Raw genomic sequence first — 24,558 nt, 5'->3', positions numbered from 1 at the left:
TAGATCAGATCCATGTAGGGCTCTTCCCTTTCAGAAGTGTTTCCTGCAGAGTCCTCCTTATTCATCTGCTCTCTTCTTTCCCACCAACTCCTTGCTCTTGCTGGTGCCCTTAGCTAAGACAGACCCCCCTCCCCCACCCCCCACAGTAACTTCTCCCCATCTCCCACATCAAATAGCTAGTTCTTACAAAAAAAAAAACTTTTTTCCTTATCAGAGTTGGGAGCTTCCAAGAAACTCAAAAGTATTATGTCTCTTTTATCAGGCTAGAAATGCCTTAAGGGAGAGAATATGTGTCTCCTATCACACTAAGGATTTATGAAAAGGTGTGTGTGTGTCTGCGCGTGTGGGTGCACTCAGTCATGTCCAACTTTTGCAACCCCATGGCTACAGCCTTCCAGGTTCTTCTGTCCGTGGAGTTTTCCAGGCAAGAATACTGGAGTGGGTTGCCATTTCCTTCTCCAGGGGATCTGCCCAACGCAAGGATTAAACCTGTGTCTCCTGCATTGGCGGGCAGATTCTTTACCACTAGGGAAGAGGCGGGGGAACCAAAGCTTCCTATTCTATGCCAAGTACTCCATGAATATCGTCTCATTTAATCCTCATACCAACCTAGTGAAGTATGGAGTGTTACTGCCTTTACAGATCATTTCATTTTTCTGCATTTGAAGTCATTTCCTGCCACTCTCTAGGTCCTCCACTAAACTGAAAGTTCCCGGATGGCAAGGACTGTGTTCATGTACATCTGTCCCTGTGGCTTCTAGTGCGGGGCCTGGCACATAGCAGATGCTCAATGAATGTTTAAAAAAGTGAGTGGGTTTCCCAGCTGAGCACAAGACCAGGCTGTGGTGGGCCCAGGAGAGAGCAGTGTCTCTGAGCCATGCCCCTGGAGAGAAGAGGGAGCGGAGTCCCCAGGCTGCCCTGTGCCCTGGCGACACAGCCAGTGCCGCGGTTACCTCGCTCTTCCAGCTGGATGATGGCTGTGCCTGGGCCGAAGCTGTTCCAGGCGGTGCAGTTGTAGTGGGTCTGAAAGTCGGCCTCCATGACGTTGTTGATGGTGAGCGTGGACAGGACCCCACTGCCTGAGTTGGTCCTCTCCACTGTGTAGCGTTCCAGGGTCCCCACCTCCAGGAAGTTCTCCTTCCATGCCCATGCCTGGGGTGGGGAGGGCAGGATGGGATGAGGAAGAGGCAGGTGGTGGAAACACCTGACCCACCACAAGGCACAGTCATAGCCTCACCCCGTGTGCCCTTCAGCCCAGATCCATGCTCACCCTACAACAAGCCCAAGCCACACCTGCTGCCTCCAACCCTGGCATCAAACCTCCCGTCTAAGAGGAGCGGCGGCTCCCAGACTTGCTCGAGACACATGCTGTGACCATTCAGATAAGTGTAGGGACACTCTTTAACATGAGGATTCCTGGGGCTTAGCTCCTAAATATGACTCTCTAGGGCACAAGCCCAGGAATCTCTATTTGGTAGTGGTGGTTTTTGAGGCAAGGGAGAGCAATTTTATTCGGGAAGCCAGTAGACCTGGAAGATGGTAGACCAGTGTCCCAAAGACACATCATTCCCAAGTTAGAATTCAGGCTTCTCTTATTGGGAATCTCTATTTTCGTAATAACCCCAGCTGATCCAATGAACCAACATGTGGGAACAAGTCCTGGACGGACAGCCAAGAACCCTGGGCTCTCGGCCTGATCCTCCTTTGAGCCCTGGGTGGCTGCTCCCTCCCATCTCTGGGCCTCAGTTTCCTTCACCTGTAAAAGGAGAGGACCAAGCTAGATAGATAGTGCGCCAGCTTCCCTCCAGCTCTGATAGTCTGAGGCTCTTAACTAAACATAACTTTGGCCTTGCCTTTAACCACCCCACAGCCAGCCCCACAGGAACCCACCCACCGGCTCTGGAGACCCATCCACAGACCCTTATAAATGAGTGGGAACTGTCACCAGGAGGAGTCTCTCCCGGGCTCCTCCATCCCCCGTACCCCAGGCTGGGGCATGCCCCCTCCATTGTGTCCCCTCCCTCAGAGTGGAGCCCCAGGGAGAGGGAGCCGCCGAGAACTGGCTCTTTTCTAGGGATCAGTCCTCCTAGCTCTAAAAGCGAGGCCCCCCGGGAGCCGAGCCGCCTGCTGCCCAGGCGGCCGTGGTAATGAAGTGTCCCTGGGCAGCCCTGGAGTTAGCCAAATGGTCATTAAATGTGATGAGGGGTTTGACGGTTAATGGTCACGGAAGGAATTAATGGCTCGTGGTGTGAGGGAGAGGGAGGGGGTGGAGAGCAGCGGGCGGGGTGCTGGTAGGAGGAGGAAGGCAGGAGAAGGGAGGGGAGTGGGCGGCTGGGTGGGATGGAACTGATGGGGCAGGGTTGGGGTGGAAGGCACAGCAGTGGGCAAGGAAGAGATGGGGAGGCTGAGGAAGGAGGAGGAGGTGAGGGACAGGGGCGAGCAGGAGTGAAAGCCCAGGGGAACGGGCAGCGCATCCAAGAAGACTTCACCAGGCCTCTCACACTAAGGCAACAGCAACTCTGTTCAGTAGGGATCACTGCCCCCGTTTTATGGATGAGGAAACTGAGGTTCCAAAGACCAAGTAACTGGCTCAGGGTCACACAACAAAGAAGAGACGAGGTGGCGTGTGAGCAGGGAGAGGGACAGAGTCAGGGGATGAGAGGCGCAGGGTATAGGAAGGGCCTGGGGAAAGCAGGAGGGGAGGCTGAGGTGGGTAGGGAAGTAAGCGGCTGGCCCGAGGCCTGGCCCACTCACAATGCGGTCTGGCGGTGGCGTACTCCCGATGAAACACTCCACCTTGCCACCGTCGCCCCTGACAGCGTACTGCACGGCCTCGCTGGAGATGATGGGGGGCCCTGCAAGCAAGAGGACAGGGTCAGGGCCAGCTGGAACCTCCAGCAGCCCGCCCCCAGGCCCCCCGACCCGCCTTCCTCAGGCCCCTCACCGTTCACGTAAAGTGGCACCTCGCGCTCGGCCACTCCGATCCGAGGCACAATGGCCCGGCAGGTGTAGGTGCCGGCATCGGCCTGGGTCACCGACTTCAGCAGCAGTTGGTTGCTGTTACTCAGGACCTGGGCAGAGAGAGCAGCCTCGGGTGGGGAGCCAGGAGGCCTGGGCCCCTAGATCCATGTGGGCCCCCACATTGGAGGCGTTGGAAAGAAAGCAGGAAGGGCCACAAGTGAATTCCCAGAAGGGAAGCAGAGTCCCAAATCTTATCTGGTCCATCCCTTGACTCTAAAGAGGTTAGCATTTAGACACAGCATCTCTGTGAGAGTGGGCAGACCTGGGTGGAGGTGCATGAGGGCAGGTGAAGCTGCCCTGATTTTTAAAGAGGATGCAGCCACTGCTGGTGGTCTCTCCTAGTGCTTCTCTTGCCAAATGAGGAAGTTTTGCTCTAAAATCCCTTTCTGCAACTTTGGCCCAAACTGTCCCATATAGATCTCTGCTGCTGCTGCTGCTGCTGCGTTAACCGTGTCTGACTCTTTGCAACCTCATGGACTATAGCCTATCAGGCTCCTCTGTCCATGGGATTTTCCAGGCAAGAGTACTAGAGTGGGGTGCCAGTGCCTTCTCCGATAGGTCTCTGCAGAGCTGTAGAATTCAGCCTTCTCTAGTGCATCACCCCAGCCACTCCACCCTCCTGTGCAGCATTCACTGACCAGGTATCTTGCCACAGCAGCGGCTCCACTCCGGCCCCCTTTCCCCCTCCCACCCACAGGTCACTGTCCCTCTCACTGCCACTGAAGCAGCCAGCTGTCTGCCAAGGAGGGGTGGGGTTGACTGCAAGCACCGTCCTTCCAAATCCAGAGAACTTGGGAATATCTCAGGTTCAACTTGAAAAAGAATGCTGTGCCCCCTGCGCCCCCCTCTTCCCAACCAGTGGCCAGGCTCCTACCGCCCAGTGTCCAGGAGAGGCGGAGAGCTTCTTACCATGTTTGAGTCCTTTTTAGTCCAGGTGAGGGTGAGGGGGGGATTCCCAACCCAGACACAGGTGAGGGTCACATCAGAGCCAATGTCTGTGGTCGTGGGTTTAGGGTCAACTACAATCCGAGGGGCAACTGAGGTAGAAAGGGAGAAACAGATCATCAGGGTCCTGATCTCATCGGGGCGGGGAGGGGAGGGGCAATTCCAATCTTCCTCCTGCCTTGTCTCCTCAGCCCCACAGCCTTCCCCATCCCACCCCAGGTCCCTTAAAGCCCTTGCCCCTGCAGCTACTCACAGTGGACATTGACTAAAGTGCTGACATTGGTGCTCCCCACTTTGTTGTGAACCTCACAGGACACGGGCTCCGTGAAGAAGGAATAATCGACATTGGTTTCATAGCGACTCTCATGGGCATCTTCAATCAGGAAGCCCCCCTTGGCCCACCTGGAGGAGGCAACACAGAGCAGGGTCAGGCCTTGGAGCTCTCTCCCCCACATCCAGAGGCCTGTCTTCCCCAGTCCCCCACTCCGGATCTCAAGGGCCTCCCAGTATCCCTCCCCAGGGTGTGCCCCCGCCCCGCCCCTCCCCTCCTACCTGTAGCCCAGGATCTCCGGGTTGGCCGTGGCCTGACACGTAAAGATGACGCGCTCACCCTCCTGCACCGTCTGGGGCTCAATAGACAGGGTCACTGTAGGAGGGTCTGCAAAGCAGAGGACGGCAGGTCAGGGTCTTTTCTGTCCCTCAAATTTCTTTTTCTCTGTCTAGCACATACACTGAGACCTCACCCATGTGGTGATCTGGGAATTTGAGTTTGCAGTGTACCAGCTCCAGTAAATAAGCTTTCCTCACCTTTATTCCAGGAGCCTCTAGGGGCCGGCTAGGGTGAGGACCAAGGATGATACCAAAGGGACAAATTAATCAGACGGTGTAGTGACCAACTGTGACCACTAGGCGTCAGTGTGGGTTCGCTAGGCTCACTAGCCAGGATGGGGGTGGGGCGTTTCTCCAGTTGCTGCCCACACTTCCACTCTTCTGGGCAGTGGGAATTTATTGAGCACTTACCCAGTAGCATACTCCATGTGAGATGCTCTTACACTATATCTCACTTAACGCTCACAACCCTGAGAAGCAGGTATAGGTCATCACAATCCCTTATCTGAAACCCCTGGAATGAGATGTGTTTCAGAATTTGGAATTTTTCAAATGTTAGAAAGGTTATGGTGACCACAGACCATTTATTGTGTAAGACCCCCAGAAGAATCTGGGCAACATCCCATAGAAACACATTAATATATCTGCTGTGAAATATATGGCTATTCCAACTGAGTTATTAAATAAAAGACTACAAAAAGCTTCCGTTCAGGTTTTGCCACCCAATCACTTTTGGTTTGGAATTTCCGATAAGGAGCTGTAGGCCTGCATTTTATTTTCTGCACATATTCAGAATTAGAAACTACGGCTCAGAGAGATTACGTCATTGCCCAAAGTCACACGGTTTAAACCCGGGAACTGCCTGGCTCACAGCTGATGCCTCTTGTGCCAGCTCTCAAAGCCTACGGTTCAAAGCAGGGAATCGAAGAGGACAAAGAAATGGAGCATCTGTCCCAGGGCCCCTGGGGGATTCTTCTGTGCTTTCCAAAGGGTGCCGCCCCCCAGGGTGCACGTTGCCCCCCCACGCCCCCCACCGCCCTCCCCGGGACCCTGCTCACGGTGCACGTCGAGCTCAATGGATGTCTCCTTGCCACTCGGGATGGCCTCATTCACGCTACGGCAGGTGAAGACACGCCCAATGTCCAGGTCTGTAGGGTTGATGAGCAGCTGGCTAATGGTGGTCTCCCTCTTCCCATCCTTCAGCAGTTCCTGGGGTGGGAGGATGAGGTGGGGAATAACGGTGGGAGACACGGTCAAGCTAAAAGCCCCTTCCTCTGCTCTTGGGGTGACCCACACAGAGCTAGGTTTGCTGGAGGGGCATTCAACCTGAAGCTCTGCCCTTCCTCCAGCCCCTACCTCCTCCTCAGGTTTAGGTTTGTTTTTTGTTTTTTTTTAAACTAATAAACTTTATTTTTTAAGAGAAGTTTTAATTTTACAGAAAAATTGAATAGAAAATACAGAGTTCCCATATATCCTCCTCCCCAACCCCAGTTTCCTCTATTATTAACATGATGCACTAGTGTGATACATGTTACACCTGATACATAAAACAAGTAATGAACCAACATTGATACCCTATTACTAACCCCATGGTTTTAAGTCTCGTTCCTGGAATACCCTGAGTCCAACCCAAGCCTGTCCTTTTCTGGAAAGTCTTCCTTTGCTAATCCCAGCTCTCAGGACTCTCTCCAAGACTGAACGTGTGGCCCTCACAGGCAATCTGTCCTCCACACTGCTCTGGTCACATCCGCCTTGCCTCTTAGGCACTGTGCTGTGCATGGGTCTCTCCAGCTAGAACGTAAACTCCTTGAGGGCAGGGAAGGGACTCACAGGCTCAAAGTCTCATAATGGTTCTATGATACCCAACATGAGACATGATCATAGGACCCTTGGGCTGTTTTCCAAGGCTGTTTGCACACTGCCTAGGGGAAACCATAATATTAGGCAAAGTGGCGGCCCACAGTTTGACAGCAGTACAAGCGTCTTACTAGGCCTGACGCGGTACTGGAGCGGTACTGGCCCAGTGCAGTAACACTGGCTTCCTCCTGCTGCTTCAAAGCTCCATCTTCAATAAATATAAAAAAAAAAAGAAGGGGCAGTAGATGACAAATGGCCATTGACCAATCGGCTTGTATGGTTGCCAAAATATTTCAAAACATGTAACCATAGAGGGGAAAAATGACAGGGTTCTTGGTGGTGAGAAAGTTAAGCACCACCGAAGCCAAACTGTTTGTCAAATGGTGAACTGAAGGCCAGAGAGATGTGAACTGTCCGAGGTGACACAGAGTGTCCAGGGCAGAGCAAATCCAGCCAGTCCCTGGGGCCGCACAGGTGGAAGGTCTCTCCCCTCAATGAGAAGTGCCTCCTGCAGCATCTAGCAAGTGGCTGGGTACACCTGTGCCTGTCCCCAGCTGGCAAGAGGAGCTCCAAATAGGAGATCTGGATTCTAACTCCAGCTCCACCACAACTTTGCCACGTGATCCTGGGCAAGTCATTTGATGTCCTTCTCGCAACAGGTTACTTATCTATAAAACGTCCATATAATCGCTGCTTCCCCAAGCTCTTAGTTGTGCCTACTAGGAACATGCACCAACTAGAAGCTGGGAGAAGAAGGTTGAGAGGACCGTTAGCAAGAGACTACAGTCCGATCCAGGTATAAACCCCAGCTCTGCTGCGTGTCAGCTGTGTGTTACCCTGGGCAAGTCACCCAACCTCTCTAAACATCAGTTCACTCTTTTTGAATTGGAAGTTAACAGCTAACTTATGAAACCCCTGTGAGGATTAAGAGAGACTGTCCATAGACCTTAGCATGCACAGTGCCTGCTACACTATAGGTGTTTAATTAATGTAGCTATTCTCAATGTTATTCTTAGTCTCTGCTAACTACTGAATGGGCCTGAGAATTCTCTTGTCTGGACCTCAATTTGCCCAGCTATTTAATGAGAGGATCGGACCACATGACTTCTAAGGCTGCTTTCCACATCTGTGTTCTCCACTAGTCTGTGGTCAGATTCATGTGGGAAAGGGAAGGTGACCTAGAGGGCGGCCTTGGAGGAGCTGGGGGAGCAGGCAGGGTCTCACCGTGCTGGCCACAGCACCCTCCTGCTGTGTCCCGTCCCGGAACCAGAGGATGGTGGCAGCAGGCTTGGCGTTGAAGGCGCGGCATGTGAGGTTGTGGGGGATGCCTGCCTGCAGCAGGATCACAGGACCGCCATCAATCCTGGTGTCCTCTGGGGGGACTGTGGGGAAGAGCAGAGCAGAGTCAGTCCAGGATGTGGCCAACAGTGCCCTGAGGACAGAAAGCCCTGCCCCTGGAAGCATCTCTCCTACCGAACATCCACCCCTTGGTGGGACAGTGCCATCCTTACCCCCTAACTCACGATCACTGAATTGCTGCTCCTGTGGTCTGGGGGACCTGGCACAGAAAGGTGGCTGCTTCCAACGTAGCTTCTTACATCCATTCCCTCCTGTCTGCTCCTCCGCCCTGGTGCAGCTGGATGAGTGGGTCTATCATAGCAACCTCCCAAACGGACTCCCTGCCTCCAGCCCCTGCTGGCCTCAACCCATCCATCATGGCTGGCAGGTTATTTTCTCTACAGATCAGCCAAGTCTGTACTACTTCCCTGTTCAACCACTTCCCATGTCTACCAGCTGCCACGGGCATGAGTTGCAAGCCTTTTGACCTGCGACCAATGTTCCCCAGGTCAAGTCCTGCACTTTCCCACCTCCTCTTCTTGTTTCTGCTCCCTTCCCTCACAGGTTCTCTTGAACTGCTGTCCATACTGTTCACATCCCAGCTGCTGCACAGGGCCTTCCCCGCCACATCCCCCTCCTCAACCACCGCCTCTGTGCTTCCCAGGCAGTCACTCGAAGCTCCGAGCACCATCTATCAATAGCTTGTCTTTGGGTTACTTATGAGGGTTATCCATGTCCCCTCTCCAACAAAACCATTATCCCTGGAAAAGTAGGAACTCCATCACATTAATATTTATACAGTCTCCGGTGCCTAGAACATGACCAAAGCAGGCTCTGGCTAAATGCTTAAGGAATCGAATCAGTCAGATGTTTGAATTAACAGGAAATAGGTCCCTGTCCTATACCCACAGGCTTTGGAACACTCAGGTGAACCAGGCTGCAAGTTCCCTGGGAGCAGGGGCTACTTTTTTCTCAAAGCCCTAAGATCTAGTGCAGAGGCTGGTTGATGACGCATCCTTGGGGCTATTAGCGGAATAAGTAGTTGATGGGATAAAGATGGAAGGATTTTTATTATAATTTTGGTATTTGGTATACCTCGTGTTCACCAGCCAGCAATGTGAAAGGGTATCGTTTGCTTTTTTGCCAGGAAGACCAGAGAAACGCAGAAGGCTCTTTCCAAGGGAGCCCTTGAGAGGAGACCCTGGGGTACCCATGAGGCCAGTCCTGGGCAGGGCTGTTCTGGAATTTATGAGATGACGGTCTCCATTTTTGGGGTTTCCGGGGAGAGGAACCTCTTGTAGCCCATCCCAGCACTTTGCTCAACTGGTGCACGCAGAGTGGGTGGGTGGGGCCAGCCCAGGATCTAGAAGCAGGCTGCCCTGGTTTCAAGTCCTGGCGCCTTTATTCATCCGTCAAGCGACCGCGGGTGACGCTGCCAGGTCAGTTTCTTTGACAGGGACATACGATGCCCATCCCCAGGATTCTCACGCAGGCCAGACGAGGGCGGAAGAGAGGCCGTCACATGTGAGGTGCGCAATGTGTTCACGTTAGTGCCTCATGCAGGCCAGACGAGGGCGGAAGAAGGGCCGTCACGTGTGACGTGCGCGATGTGTTCACGTTAGTGCCTCACGCAGGCCAGACGAGGGCGAAAGAAGGACCGTCACGTGTGACGTGCGCGATGTGTTCACTTAGTGCCTCACGCAGGCCGGACGAGGGCGGAAGAGGGGCCGTCACGTGTGACATGCGCAACGTGTTCACGTTAGTGCTCGGACAAGAGCCAGCAGTGCCTCCAGCTCCTGGCTGGCCAGTGATCTGCTTGCTGCATCCCGGGCTCTTCCTCTTTGCTCGCTAGTGTACATGGGTCCAATGGCAGATGGATGCAGATTGGCAAACGGGGTGGGAAGGAGAGAAAGGCAGAGAGAAATGGAGCTGCCACTCAGGCTCTCTTGGTCTGTGGGGGGCCCCTCTGAGGTCACACAGCGCTATCATACCCCAGGAGGACAGTCCTAGTTGGGCAGAAGAGGGGAAAGCTTCTTCTCCCATCAGCTTTCCCTTCCGTTGGAACATTGGTCCTCACCCTTTATTTAGGGAAAGACCGCCCACCTTTGTCACTAGCGCACCTTAGTATCTGAGGAGAAGAAAATATGGCCGTTGAGGTGTCTACTAAGCTTAGTTAGACAGCATGTGTCCAGGTGGTTATTTATTTATTTTTTTTATTTGGCTGTTGTTTTTCAGTCTCTATGTCATGTCCAGCTGTTTGCGATCCCATGGACTGCAGCACACCAGGCTCCCCCGTCCTTCACTATCTCCCGGAGTTTGCTCCGATTCATGTCCACTGACTTGGTGATGCCATTTAGCTATCTGATCTCTGCCATCCCCTTCTCCTTTTGCCTTCCATCTTTTCCAGTGAGTGAGGCCTTAGTTGTGGCATGCAGGATCTAGTTCCCTGACCAGGGATAGGACCCTGGCCCCCTGCATTGGGAGTTTGGAGTCTTAACCACTGATCCACCAGGGAAGTCCCCATGAGTGTGTTTATGAGCACATTTTTAGGATTTGAAACTTAAATTTGTATATCAATATTTACGTGTCTGAGGCCTCAGTTTCCTTGTCTGTAAAATTTCAAAAAGCACATTGACATCTGTTCCCCACAGTTCCTATTGGGAGAATGAAAGGAGATCAAGGGTGTGAAACCGACTGTAAATTGTAACATGATCGACAACATCTCCACCACTCACTGACCGCTCACCAGGTGTCAGCTCAAGCACTTCGTGCATAGGATTTCTTTGCGTCTTCACCACAGAGTATATTTCATTAATCCTTTCATGGTAAATACCATTGACTGCCCCCCAACCCCCATTTATAGACAAGGCACTGAGGTTCAGACAGGTCAGGCCAGTGTGCTCAGAGCTCAGCGGCAGGGCTGGGACGAGTTCTAGGCCTGCCGACCCAGAGCTGTGCTCATCACCACTGCACTCGACGTTATTGCTGTGAATAATGAGGGAGCTGTGGGTCTGTAGATCTGTATTATGTCTGTGTCTGTCTGCCAGGGAGTGGGAGGCAGCTGCTCAGAGTTCTGCAAGGCCATTCTGTGGCCTGGGATGGTCTGGGGTGGGGGGCTGACCACCGAGGGTTATAGCTGCAGGAGAGGGGAGGTGACGAGGCTGGCCATGTGCAGGGAGGCCGATTCCACACACCGAACACAGCACACTCTCCACTCGGTCCTGCCCAGTCTCTGAGCCCCGAATGAACAAAAGCTGTGTCTAGGCAGGTGAGCAGAGGAAGCTGCACAAACTTTCCTGCCTTCTCATTGCCTCCATGTGGCTGCAGGAGGCAGGGGGTGTGAGAGTTCCAGAGAGACGAGGAAGGGACAGAGTGAGGGGAAAGGAGTAGACGGATGCATCTTCCATCTCTTTTACTCTTGGGGCCTCATCCACCTGAAACACCCAGATAGGCTACAGAGATCCACATCCTCAACACCCTCCAGATAAGCCAGCCAGCTCCCTGCTCGTGTAGACCTCCCTCACTGACTCGAAAGCTTTTAGACAAGATACTTCTCCACCAACGGTTCCCATTGATATTCTCCGCTGCCAGGAAGCCTTCCTTGATTGAACCAAGTTGCAGGATGTCATTACTAAGTTCCTGTTATATATCTAGGGTCTTGGCTGGCCTTTACCCATCTTTCGATATTTCTCCCTCTCTATGCTGGGTCAGGAGGGGGAAGGAACAGTATCAGGACCCCTTCATTCAAATGGCAGTCTCCAGTCTGGAAGTAGCATCTTCCAGGACTTAAGCCGAGGCAGTTAGGGAGGAGAAAAGAAGAGATAAGGTTTCGTAAGTATCTCGTGTTCCCTTGGAATGCCTGGTCCAGCATGGGGCTCATACCCTCTCCAGTGAGGAGGGGAAGTTGATGCCTTAGCACTCCACACCTACTCTTGGTGGTCAGCTAACTCCTGCCCCCTAACCTCCATCCTGCTCGATGCTAATTCTCCCCATGTGTCTTCACCAGAGAGGAAAAGTGAGTCATCTACCAGCCTGGAGTCCTAGTCCTTCAGGGCCTTTACCTCCAGAGAAACAGACTGCTGGGTCTCTCTGGTGCTCACTTATTCTGACACCTCACATCTGCCCAGACCTTCACAGTTTACAACTCCCCACTCAGGGAGCAGCAAAGCAGCAGTTGCTAAGAAAAGGCGGCATCATCATGCCATGTTACTGATGAGAAAACAGATGACTGGAGGTCACGACCTCTTCAGGGTCACGGTGCCAGAATGGCCTGGGTCTCCTGACTCCCATCCTACCTCTTCCCGCCATGCTCGGATGATTTGTCTCGTCCTCACCCTTCTCCCCCAGCTAAGAATCTTCCTTGTGTCCAGACTCACTTAGCTCAGCTCCCCGCTCCTTCCTCCCATCCCTTCTGGGGGGATTCCCCCACTTCAACAATTTTGGGGATAGGGAGAGAAAAGAGAGGGGGCAGGACAGATCAGATGGGAGCAGCAAAGAGAAAGGGATGGAGCAGATGACAAAAGGGAAGGAAGAGGGTCACAGGCAGACGGAGCCAAGCCGGAGACAAGTGGAGCAGAGTCAGAGGCCCAGGCAGAGCACCAGAGCTTGAGGGAGACAGAAAGATGGATGGAGCTGGAGGTGCCGCCAGGGAGGTGGGGGGCGGGGGGGTGAGGGCGTGTCAGAGCTGGCCTCATTCCGGTACTGGGTCCTGCCTGCCTGGTGCGTGCAGGAGAGGATCCCCTCATTATGCAAATAGCCCCGGGTGTTACCATAGAGGGACATCTGCTCTGTGCCCTGTGGGCGGCAGCCAGCAGGCTTCTTCAGAGACAAGCCCCCCTCCAGTGACTCCTGCAGACTCAGCCAGGACCCCTGCCCCACCCCCTCCCCGTTTCTCAGCCCTCAAGGCCCGATCCTTCCAGTTCTGCTCCCCAGTTCCCTGAGGAGGCCTGGAGGTGAAGTGGAGAAGGTAGGGTGAGTGCTGAGGACGGGAACAGAGGCCGAGAAGGGAAGAGGGGCTGAATGGAGGGAAAGGAGTGAAGGGAGCAGTTTCTGGGGCAGCTGCAAGGGAAAGAAATGGAGAAGCTTCCAACAAGCCCATCTGCCAGGAGAGGCCTGGTCTCCATTGCCCCGCCATGCCCCCAGTCTGGCAGGGGCAATTTATGTCCTGAAGGCGGAGCCCAGTCCCCGCAAGGCCTGGGCACAGGCAGGGCAGAGAGGATGCCAGAGCTCACACAGCCCACGTGTCCAGAATGGGTGCCCACGTGCCCATTTTTTTTCTCTTCTATCTGAACTTGGCTTTGGAAGGAGTTTAAAGGATTGGGGGAGGGAAAGCAAGGGAGATAGTCAGGACAGTACATGAGGCCAGGATCAGAGACAGAGAACTGGGAAATGTAAGAGGACATTGGGGAAGCGGGGGACAGCCAGGACACCAAGAGAAAGAGACAGTAGGAGGTGACGGGGCGGTGAGGGTGGAGGGGGGGTGCATGCGGGGTGTTGGGGGTTATTACTGAGCACGGTGAGTTTCGCTCGCCGGGAGCGCAGGGCAGCCTCCGTGGCCTGGCACTCGTAAGAGGCATCATCAGAGAGCTCGGCGTCTGTGATCTCCAGGTTGTACTGCCCGGCCTCTGCAGAGCCCACGACGCGGTACCGTGGCCAGGCTGCAGGAAGAGAAAGGGCTAGCCCAGGTGAGCCGAGGGGGCTCGCCTGGACCGCCCTGCCCCCAAGGGTGCATCCTCTCCCCACATCAGGGCCCAGGGGTCTCACTGGGAGCCAGCACCCCTCCCTCCACCCTCTCCTGGGGCCCAGGGGGCCCTCGACAGGGATGAGGTCCCTGTGCAGACACTGCGATGTCACAGCCTCCTCCGCTGAGGCGGGGAGCCACAAAGCAGGACGAGATGAGGGAGAGCAGAAGGGGGAGCTGAGCAGGAGCAGATGAAATCTCCGAAGCTGTTTGCAGACAAATGTCTCTCATAATAATAGGAAAGAAAAGGCAAAAAAAAAAAAAAGGCAGACAGCAGGGAGAAAAGGAGAGGAAGAGGGGAGGGTGTATGGGCACTGGGAAATATAGGCCATTGCAGCTCAGACATGAGCTCACTGGGGCCAGAGGGAAGCCCAAGGCGGGCGAAGGTCTCACCCTCACTCATCAAGGGAGGGATGCGAGAAGCAGGGTCCTGCCCGCACCCCAAGGAGCCCCTCACCTGCAGGAGCCTCGCCCGGCTGTGGGCAGGCATACCTCTGTGCTTCTCCAATCCAGCCTTCTTCTCCCTCCTGCCTCCAGGCTCTCGTCCACCCCTCACATTCTGTCAGCTCTCGTGGTCCCTGCCCTCAACTCCCTCCCACTGCCTCCCTCTGTTCAGAGGTTATCGATTCTTCTCACTCCATATCTATTGATCTCTCTCTCTCTCCCAGTTTCTTTCTCTTTCCATCATCAATAGATCCGCCAGCCCCTCTCCTTCCTTCATAGAGATTGCTCCATACAGACAAATTTCTCCTACCTGCTCTAATGCACGGAACCCGCAGCAAATAGTCTCAAGCCCTGGATAACAATAAGAATAAAAATGCATAATCCCTCCCATGCTTTTACCGTTACACTGCTTGACAGCGAGCAGTGTGTTTTCACATATTTTCTCATTTGGTTCCAAACTCACAAACACTTTTATAAAGCTGGCAGACTGCAACTACTATGCCTATTTTACACAGTGGTAAACTAAGGCCCAGAGAGGTGAAGTGGCTTTCCTGAGGTCACCTAGCTGGAAGGCAGCAGAGGCGGGTTCTGACTCCCCCATTCACTCTGCCAGGCGGCCTTTCCATAAGTATCTTTACTTGCTTTGGAATAAAGGAGGCTTCCCCCTGTCCCCACCTTGGCACATTATGTTTGTTTCCGAAGTGGCTCCATAGTGCTTGTTAAATGAATAAATAAGCGCTTAGGCTGAAATTACAATGAATTTGTGGCCACAGAACAGACACTGCCTGGGCAGGGGGCAAGAGAGAGGCTGGAGCAAAGCCAAGCTGGCAGGAAACACTTGCAGGACCTAGAAGCTGCTATGTGCTCCCTTGGCTCTTGCAGGGGGCTCTGGAGCCTCCCAGCCCCTCCTGCTTGGCCTGGCTGCCTGCGGCTCCTCTCGTGGTGTCTGTCTGTCTAAAGCTGTCCTACGTAAAGGTCTATTGGTTTCCCTTGATTCCTTGGGCTTCCCGTTGGCCCTTTGTGAGCCAGTCTGCAACCCAGGAGGACAGGCAGAGCTGTGGAGCTTGGACATCAGCAGAGAGAGAGCTTGGGACAGGCAGAGAGACCGACTCACACAGAAGTGGGAGAGGGGAGGCTACAGCCCAGAGAAGGAATGTGGTGGGGAACGAAAGGATGTTGAGTCCAGTACTCTTTGTTGGTGGGAGGATGGAGGCCAAGATGGGTAGGCTAGGTGCTGGGCTGCCCCACTCACCTTTGAGGCCCTGCCCCATGCCCAGTGCCAGCCCATCCTTGGTCCACTGCACGATCCCCGAGTAGTTGAGCAACACGCAGGGGAGCACGGCCCGCTGTCCGGCCACCACGGTCTGGTCGGCTGGCTCCTGGCTGAAGCGGGTCTGGGTCCCTGTCAAAGCCAAAGTTGGCACGGGGTCAGGAGATGAGTGAGGAGAGGGCTGCACAAGAGGCCGTGCCTCCCAGGCTTCCGCTCCCACCCCGCGGTGGCCCGAGAGAGAGACGCAGGCCAGGAAGCTGGACCCTCTGGCCCCTACCCAACGTCAGCCCCAAACCCTTCCCTCCAAGAAGCCATGTGCTGGCCCTTGATTCTTCCTTCCTTCCATGGCCCATGGGACTGGTTTCAGAAGCTGAGGTGCTCAGTAAGCATAGAAAGTGGTGCAGTGTTATGTAAAGGCCTCAGAGACCAAGCTAGTCCAAGCCTCTCCTTGTTCAGACGAGGACACTGAGGAGAGAGAGTCACTTTCCCAAGGGCACCCAGCGAGTTAAGGACAGAGCAGGACGCAAACCTGAGCCTAAGCACTTCAGGTCCTGGGCTCCTCCTCAGCTACCGCGACCAGGGCTCACCCGTCCCCACACCCACATCACTGGGTGACGAATCCAGAACACAGGCTGCTGCTGATAGCACGGTTGCCCGAAACCCCTGAGAGGTGACTATCCTCCCATATCCCCGCTTGGACCTGTGTACACGAGCCAAAGTAAGGTGACACACGAGTGCAACTACGCCAACTGCAATCCCCCCTGGGACGCACCCAGCGAGGACATAACGACATATTCTGTGGGACAGTCACGTCCACCTGTATGTGTATAAATAAGCTTCCTGGGTGGCTGGTGGCAGATCCCAAACAAAGTAGCTCTGAACCCACTTCCTGTACGCTTGTCTGGTCCCGTGTTCACCCCTTGCCCCTGAGCTCTGGAGGCATGAGTGCATGCACACAATGGACACACCAGCACACGCCCAGCCTCCCGCCCCGTGGGAGCTGACAGGGCCACGTGACTTCGTTCCACTCTCCCTCTGGCTGCCGGAGCTACACATGGCTGCCCGGCTGGCAGCTCGGCCGGGAGCATTTGATTAGAGAACTGCAGAGTAATTGCCTTTAATTGCAGAGCCTAAATGGAGCAGGGAATTGGATTTCAGGTTTCTTCTCCCCCTTGCCCGCCCCCCCACTCCAGCCACCGCTGGTCGGCCTGGCGGTGGGCAGTCCTGGGCACTGCACTGTGACTGTCAGCTTCCCGCGCTGGGCCCCAGGAGATGGAAGGGCTGCGGGACAGCACAGGGAGAGGTCTGGGGCTTCCCACGCACGTCCCCAATCTGTCACACTCGGTAACCCAAATCAGTTTTCTCCCGGAACTCTGGGGACTCCTCCCTCTCTTTCCCTCCCCAGCTTCCAAGTTTTTAGAGACCACAGTCCTCAGATCCAACTCTTTCCTAACCCAGCTTTCCAAAATCTCTCTGATCCTCCATCACTCCTACGAGTATGCAAATGAATGGTCCCCTGCCCATTCCAAGACCTCCCTCTTATTCACCAGGAACAGGACTCTTCTCATCCCTCCCTTCTTCTTTTTCCTCCTCCAGCTCCATTTCTCACCTTCCCGAAACTGCCTCACCTTCCTGCTTCTTCCAGGAAGTCCTCCTAGATTGATCTTTTAGTTCCCTAGGCAAACACAGCTTGTCCCACCTTTCAGCCCTGCTGTCACAGCTCTATCCATGGAATTTCCTCTCCCAAGCTATCAGAGGCTACTTCCATGCTTTTGTTTGTGGGTAGAGGGCGGCTGTGGGTGGCAGTCTTTGCCCCCCTCACCTGTTCCATTAGAATGGGAACCTCTCCGCAAGGCCAAGGCCCACACTGTCTCTTCTCTCTGAATCTCCCTGGACATTTGGCATCCACATTGGTCGTTGCATATCAAGGAGACCAAGTGAGAAAGGGGCAGAGCTAGGAGTGGACTGATGGCCAGCATATGATTTACTACGACAAGGCAGCCTCTCTTGGTTAAGTGTGTAAATCCAGTTTTTTGGGTCTCCAGGGTGTCAGGAAGTTAAAAACAGCAGCTCCCCAACTCTCCTGATCTGACAGCCCATCTATGTCTTCTAAGGGGAAAGGAAAAGGCTCACCCATATTTCCTGGGATTAGGGTGACAGGTGCTGATATCCTGGGGGAGAGGTGGGTCAGGTGAGCAGCCGGTATTATTAATTCAGTCATTGCCCTCATTATTATTCAAATTTATTCATATCATTGCGCATTTCTCTAGTGCAGCTACAGGCTGCAAATTCTCCACACGCACGTTTCTCCTTCCCACGGCCCCCGGAGCCCAAGTCAAGGGCTCCCGGGTAGAGTGGCCTGTGCACCCTGGCTCAGAGATGGAATTTATATTCACAGCTTTCCTGCATGGGGCCTGGACACCCTGGTCTCCTGTTGAAGTCTCCTGAAGACAGTGAGAAGCTGGTTCCTTGTCCACTGGTAGGTCAAGGAGGCAGCAGGATGGAGGCGGGAGGCCCTGGGAGTTCGAGTCAGAGATGGGTGGGCGTCTCGCCAGAGGGAGTGGTGTGACCTTGGCCTTGTCACTGCCCCTTCTCGGTCTCCTCCATGTGCTCACCTATACAGTGACAAGTCTGGGCCAAGGACTGCAAAGTCCCTTTGAAGAGTAGAGGTTTAGGAAACACTTTGGTTTGCGTAGTGCCTCTGCCACGCACTTCCTACCAGTGTGACTGTGGCCAAGTTATTCTGAGCCTCATACTCTTTACTGGTGAACTGGGGGACAATGACATCTACCTTGGACTGCTGGAGAGTTAAATGGGAAGAGGTGGATGATTTGACTGGTACCTTCCCTGGAGTGTGCTCTCTGAATGGTAGCTATGAGCTTATTTATCCTGGGCAGTTAGATAATCAGAGGGACGGATGGAAACCTGAGCAGTGACATGACAGACGACATCTGTCATTCTGGGGTTTTTGAAATACAGTTCCGTCTTGGCGTAGGCTTGGTTGAAGCAATTTAGTCTGGAGACAGGGGGATGGAAGCAATGACTCCCAAGAGAGTCCAGAGAGGAGTAGAAACAAAGGGTCTCAGGAGTTTAACTCAATGGAAAGGTCCTGTGGATCCTGAGCCTGCAAAAGTGACAGGCAGTGTTTGCTGACCCCCAAACAGCCTCTGCAGCCAAGAAGTATCTGAGCCACAGTCCAGATGCCCGTGGGTTGTCCTGACCTGGATCACGATTAGGAGAAAGCCCTAAGCCTGCTGTGCCACGGCCAAGGCCTACTCACTCTTCTTTGCACACCCTAGGCTTCTGTCCTTGTCTCCAGGTCCTTATACAGGCCTTTCCTGAGCAGAACACTGCTCCCTCCCCTTCCCTTGGAATTCAAACAATCACCTCCCCTGTGAAGTCCTCCCTGCTTGTCAGAGCCCTCTGTACCCACTTCCCACTTCTGCTAGTGGGCGAGACCTTGCTGCACTACCCACCCCTGTCCTGCCCAGGGAGAACTCCTTGCGTCTGGACTGTGTCACTCAGAGCGTCTGCCCCATCACCCAGCACAGGGCCTGACTGCCAGGCACACAAAGGAGTTGTGAATAAGTCTGTTGATTGATGGAGTGAGAATGAGCAAATGCCTGAATAAACAGTCCTGCCCATGCAACCCCATCAGGGAAGGAGGCAGATACCCCGTTCTCCTGGTCAGGCTCATGGACTGCGGCAAAGGCAGGCAGGGCAGGAGAGTGGGAGGGCAGGACAGGGTTCTCCCTGCAGGCAGAGGAGTAAGAATGCCGGGGGCAGGCCTGGGGGGCTCCCTGAAGCAGGGAATGTGGGGCAGAGCTGGGATAGGGAGGGGAACAGAACTCTGGAAGGTTCTGGTGCAATGATGGGGGTGAGTGAAGAGGGGATATGGGGACTGCTGAGAAAAAAAGCCTAGAAAGTGAGCAGAGAGATATAGGCATCAACAGGCACAACAGGAAGGGCAGAGGTCGCTTTACAACTGAAAAGGAGGTACTGGGTGTCAAGAAGGCACCAGAAACTGGTACCAGCGGCCTCACAAGCACACACACAAATCAGAGAACACACACATGCCTCAGAAGTCCTGGTGGCCTGGGTCTTCCACCGGCTGTGACATATGTGACACAGAACGGAGTCTGCATGGCATGGGGGTGAAATGTCAGCCCCATTGCCACATCTACACGCTACTTCCAGGAAATACTAAAAATGCAGGGGAATGGTCTTATGTGGGATGGGGAGCCAGGTGGGAGGGGAATCAAGAAGGGCCTGAGCACAAACAGAATGCTGACAACAGACCAGCCTCGGAAGCAAAAGCAGGGCCCTCGAATAAGCAGCCTCTCCTGTCTGGCAGCTCCAGTCTGGGGCAAGTGCAAAGCCCCATGTGTGTGTCTAAGTGAATTCCCTTCTGCTTTCAGCCTGCTGCTTCCCTGTCTTCAGACACTGGCAGATGTTGGTGAGCGCTCAAGCAGCCATTGTGAAGGCAGGCAGAGAGGAAGTGTGCTGCACACGGGTGCACGGGAGCTCGCACACTCACAGACCAACAGGGAGCCTGGCAGGGGCGCTGGTGACGCTGGGAAGCAGAGGGAGAGAGGAGAGAGAATGGAGGAGAAGCAGGAAGGGAAGAGGAAGAGAAGATCTTGGTTGGAAAGAGCCCAGGAAAAAAGAAGACACGTGCCCAGGGCAGAGACACAGAGAGACAAGCACCAGCAAAGATCTAGTGATACAAAAACCCAGCGAGCCACAGAAACCCAGGCCAAGGCAGGCTGAGGATGGCAGGCAGATGGGGACGCAGAGAAAGACAAGGACAGCAGGGCAGGGAGGTGATGGTGAGTGTGGTCACAGGGCGCCAGGGCCTCATCTCCAGATTGTTTCCATCCTTTAGACATGTTGCCAGGAGGCTGGGGCATCTCAGACACCAGGTGCCCCCGCCCCAGTATTGTCACTAGGACAGGAGATTCCAAGGAGGCTCAGGCAGGGATTGCAGGCAGGTGAAGAGCTGAACAGGGTGGGGAGGGCAAGGAGAGCACAGAGGGACCTTGGGGAGAAATGAGAAGAGCAAACCAGGGGTGCCATAGGGCAGAGGCCTCTGGGCTCCTCCCTGATGCCCCCCCAGCCCTCCTTCCTTCTGAGTTAACCCTGGGCCTCACCACCCTACCCCACAGCTCAAAGCACCTCTGGCCCTCATCTTGGGATGCTTCCTCCCTATTCTCCCTCCCCATTGTTTGAGCTTCTCGTTTTAGCACTTATCACAGCCTGCTTTGGATTAAAAGTTACTCATGTGTGTGCGTTTCTGCCTCTCCCTGTCTCCTGGGAGCCGCTGGAGAACAGAGATGCTTGAATTTTCCTTTCCTTCAGAGCTAGCCATGTTCCTTAGTAATGCTAACTCCCGATTAGAAGACGCTGACTATGTACTGGGCGCTGCTGCCCATGCCTCAGAGACACTGTTCCCGGCACAGTGGTGGTTATGGTCTCCATGTTAGAGTAAAGGGAAATAAGGAAGCGGCAGAGATGGGGATGAACTCAGGACTTTTAGGCAGTATACTCCCTGGGGCTTCCCTGGTGGTTCAGACGGTAAAGAATCTGCCTGCAATGCGGCAGACCCTGGTTTGAGCCCAGGGTCAGGAAGATCCCCTGGAGAAGAGAATGGCAACCTACTCCAGTACTCTTGACCTGGAGAATTCCATGGACAGAGAAGCCTGGTGGGCTACAGTCCATGGGATTGCAAAGAGTCGGACAAGACTGAATGACTAACACACACACACCCTGCTCTTGGTACCATGCTGTGCCGTAACAATATCCAAGAAGCATTTCCTGAATGTATGGGACTCATGCCACCCCCCCGCCTCCGCTCCCACCCACCACAACCACCCCAGAGAAATTCTGGTGCCCCCGACCCCTGCACTCATGTACTATTCTGATCTCCACTCTACACTCAGACCTGCATCTTAACTGTGTTTACCTCCCAGAAGGGCAATGTCCCCTTCTCAGATCTGGCCTGTACTCTGTAACCGCTCAGGCTTTGCCCCACATGCAGCCACCATCCATCAGAGAAGGCTTGGGTAAATGTTCCTACATGAACGGAGAGCGGGTCCAAAGCCTGGCAGGTCCGTTACCAGCACCTAGAGGTTTCAGTCAATCACAAAACGCCATCTATTAAGCCACCAACACCCTAGTAGGAGTCGTGGGGCTTGTACAGCCCCTGCTTATGGCGTGCCAGTCACTGTACCGGGCACCGCACTGAGACTAGTTTACTCAATGCACCCGACAACTTGATACTGTAGGTTCCATTATTAGCCCTGACAAGGGCACAAGATTCAAAGAGATAAGCAGCTTCCTTCCAGGCACACAGCTGGGAAGAGTCTGGGCCAGCAAGCACAGTGAGGGGCCAGGACACCCGGCTCCCCTGGAATGCCATCTCTCCATCCTGGTCTCTCACCATCCCCCGGGCCTCTCAGCTCAGACTCTGGCCACTGTGCAGACTGGGGCCTCTCTGTCTCCCCTTGGCAGGGTCCCCTTTCTAGGACACTCTCTCCTGTCTCTCAGCACCACGTCACCCCTCCTTCCCCACCCTGAGTGTCCTGGGGCGACACTGCTATCCAGCCCAGCTAGCTCTCCACCTTCCTCCTCCTCCGCACAGCACAGAAGAGGCCACCTGTCCCTACCTCTGCGTGTGAACACATGTGCTCCCAGGGGTGTGTTCCCGGGACTGGGGACCAGGCTTCAACAAAAGCCTGGTGAAGACAGTGAGATTTCCATCCCTTAAAAAAAAATTTTTCTTTTTGGCCAACCCATGTGGCCTGTGAGATCTCGGTTGCCTGACCAAGGATCTAACTCTGTGCCCCCTGCTTTGGGAGCGAGGAGTCTGAACCACTGGGAGAAGTCCTTGAATCCCATTTTTCAAAAAAAATATTTACTTGTCTGCACTGGTGAGATCTAGTTCCCTGACCAGGGGTTGAGCCCAGGCCCCCTGCCCTGGGAGCTCGGAGTCTTAGCCACTGGATCACCAGGGAAGTCCCTGAATCCCATTTTTGACTGAAAACTAGGAAGTGACCTCTACATCTACCGTAGAGAGGCTGGAAATGCTGACAGATCCTCAGACACAGTTGTGTACTTCTTGTGCACACATGTACATATAAGCACATATGTTCACTGGTGCCCACACACACACAAACACACACACCCTCTTGCACCTCTGCATTCAAATACACTGCACAGGCGCCTTGCGGCACTCGTGTCTTGGCACATGGACCTTGGTGGTCATGTTCCCGGAGCCTTGCCCACCAGGCCAGCTGGGAACCAGAGAGGGAGTGGGGCCAAGCACAGGAGCCTCCAAGGAAGCCGGGCTGCAGGAGATGGGGGTGGCGGAGGCCAAGCCCTGTCTCCCCAGATTTATCAAACGAGCAGTAATGAACCCCCTGGGCCGGAGCAGTCCCCATGCTCACCACTCCAGATCGCTGCTGGTTCAAAGGGAAGCCTTTGATTCGCACCGACAGCTTTCAGATGGAACTAAATCTCTGCACACTCTACTCTTCCTCCTGCCACCCTCCCTCTCTCTCTCTCTGCCCTCACATCTTTGCTCTCCCACCCTCCCTCAGGCTCTCTCCCCCTCCCCAGCCATCCCCTCTCCCTCTCTATGAAAAATACAACAGCCAGAGAGGGCCCCTCCCCTGGGTTGGATTCTCTCATGGAGAAAAGAGGATTGAGATTCTCTGGGCTAGGCCAGCAAAAGGGAGAGGAGAGAAGAAAGAGAGATTTGCACTTTTGATAGAGGCGAAAAGGCAGGGGGGGGAAGGGAGGAAGGGGGGTTGCAGAGAGAGAAAATGAAAGCAAGAGCAAGCGCTGGTGGGGCAAAGACATGGAACCTAGGAGGAAAGACAGAGATCCTGGCTGCCCCACAGTGGAGACATGGAGGCAAAGAGAGAAGCAGGTTCAGGACCCTTGGGAGAGAAGCTGCCAGGAGGAAAGTACCACTCCATCTAGCTGACTGGCATGAGGGCTGTGGTTCTGTAGACTCTGCTTTATACAGGGCCCAGCCTAGAATCCAAATGTCCAAATGTGATGTGACCCAGTGACTATAAGGCCTCTTCTTGGACGAGTCAGGGGTCAGGAGTCAGAAAGCTGCACTGACTTGCTTCCAGCAGGTAATCTCGGGTTTGGCTGTGAGTAGAGGTCTGGTGATATAGATATCAGATGGATGCCCCCATGACAAGTTACTAAGCATTCAAAGACTATTATTTCCCCGACCCTGCTACCCACCAGCATTTACCATACCAAAGTACTTTGCTTGCACATCACAGTTTGAAGTGGAAAAGACCCAGTGGGCAGCACGGGCCTGAGGAACAGACGCCTCAACTCCAACTTCACCCTCTTCCCGTGTTTGGTCCTTTCTCACCCCACAAGGTCAAAGCCAGAGGCAGAAGAACCAGTTTCCCGTCCCTCCCTTCAACCAGCTTGGCCAAGCCACCCTGATGTCTATCTCCAAGGCTGGGGTTTGGTAGGGACAGCTGAAGGGGAATCTTTCCAGGGACCAGATGGGCTTTTATAAGTGGCCACAATCTGGCCTGGTTTCCTTGCATTGAACAGACCAGAGCGACTGGCCGCAGGGCTGGTATTCATGGTGACAGGACACAGGAGTTTAGGGTCTGGGCCAGCGTGTTAGTCATTGCAAGAGGCCAGAACAGAACCTTGAAAGAGGCCAGGGGAACTGGCCCATCACTGCCTGCCGGGAGGGACAGAGTGCAATGGGCCAGAAGTCAGGAGGCAGGGGCTTTCCGGTCTTGATTCCAACCCACCCAGCAGCAGGACTTTGCGGGGTGGGGAGGAGGGGTCACTTCACTTCTCTGGGTCTCAGCTCTTTGTAACGAGCAGGGGGTAAAGTGCTAGGCTCTGAAGGACCTCTCTGGCTCTGAGGTTCTAAGATTCTACTGCATCTGCTGCTCTTCCGGGGCCTCAGGTGGACCTTGCTGACATTTCTAAGGACTCAGCCCAGTGCTCCAGACTGTGAGAGAGTTGGCACACCCAGGGCCATCCTGGCCTTTCCTTCCAGCAGGCATGTGGAAGGAAGGCTGCAAGTTTATGACATTAAGACAGTAGCTGAGAAAGGCCAGTCTTTGGTTCCCTTCCAGTAGGTTCATGGTGGGGAAAAAAAAGAGAGGATAAGAGGGCAGGCAATCCTGGGTCTCCAAAGTGACCTGCCAGCCCAGACCAACTCACAAGGATGTCCAAGCTCCTGAATTAAAAAAGATGGGCAGGTGCAGCTGGGAACACTCCCCCCACCCTGCTGTATTTGGCTGTCTAGCCCCCTCTGCCCTGCCAGCCTGAGGCACCTGGG

The 24,558-nt window shown here is 54.3% G+C and overlaps 1 protein-coding gene across 5 annotated transcripts in view; it reads right to left on the bottom strand.

Annotated features, from left to right (window-relative positions):
* The window catches only part of KIRREL1 (kirre like nephrin family adhesion molecule 1), a 104,453-nt gene that overhangs the window by 7,343 nt on the left and 72,552 nt on the right, over positions 1 to 24,558 (bottom strand). For 2 of the 5 annotated variants that reach the window (XM_086393496.1, XM_086393498.1), the window contains exons 2-11: positions 15,207 to 15,356; positions 13,278 to 13,427; positions 7,657 to 7,814; positions 5,634 to 5,784; positions 4,519 to 4,624; positions 4,220 to 4,368; positions 3,931 to 4,058; positions 2,945 to 3,119; positions 2,755 to 2,855; positions 954 to 1,152 (exon numbers count right to left, since the gene is read on the bottom strand). In XM_086393496.1, coding sequence (XP_086249622.1) covers positions 954 to 1,152; positions 2,755 to 2,855; positions 2,945 to 3,119; positions 3,931 to 4,058; positions 4,220 to 4,368; positions 4,519 to 4,624; positions 5,634 to 5,784; positions 7,657 to 7,814; positions 13,278 to 13,427; positions 15,207 to 15,356 — 1,467 coding nt within the window. The remainder of the gene's footprint in view (positions 1 to 953; positions 1,153 to 2,754; positions 2,856 to 2,944; positions 3,120 to 3,930; positions 4,059 to 4,219; positions 4,369 to 4,518; positions 4,625 to 5,633; positions 5,785 to 7,656; positions 7,815 to 13,277; positions 13,428 to 15,206; positions 15,357 to 24,558) is intronic. The other 3 variants (XM_086393497.1, XM_086393500.1, XM_086393499.1) reach the window with 2 other exon arrangements.

Source organism: Bos grunniens, chromosome 3 (genome assembly GCF_055505025.1).
Source record: "Bos grunniens cultivar Pamir isolate PY7600 chromosome 3, Bosgru_T2T1.0, whole genome shotgun sequence".
NCBI classification, from domain to species: domain Eukaryota; kingdom Metazoa; phylum Chordata; class Mammalia; order Artiodactyla; family Bovidae; genus Bos; species Bos grunniens.
This window is presented reverse-complemented; position numbering and strand designations above follow the sequence as displayed.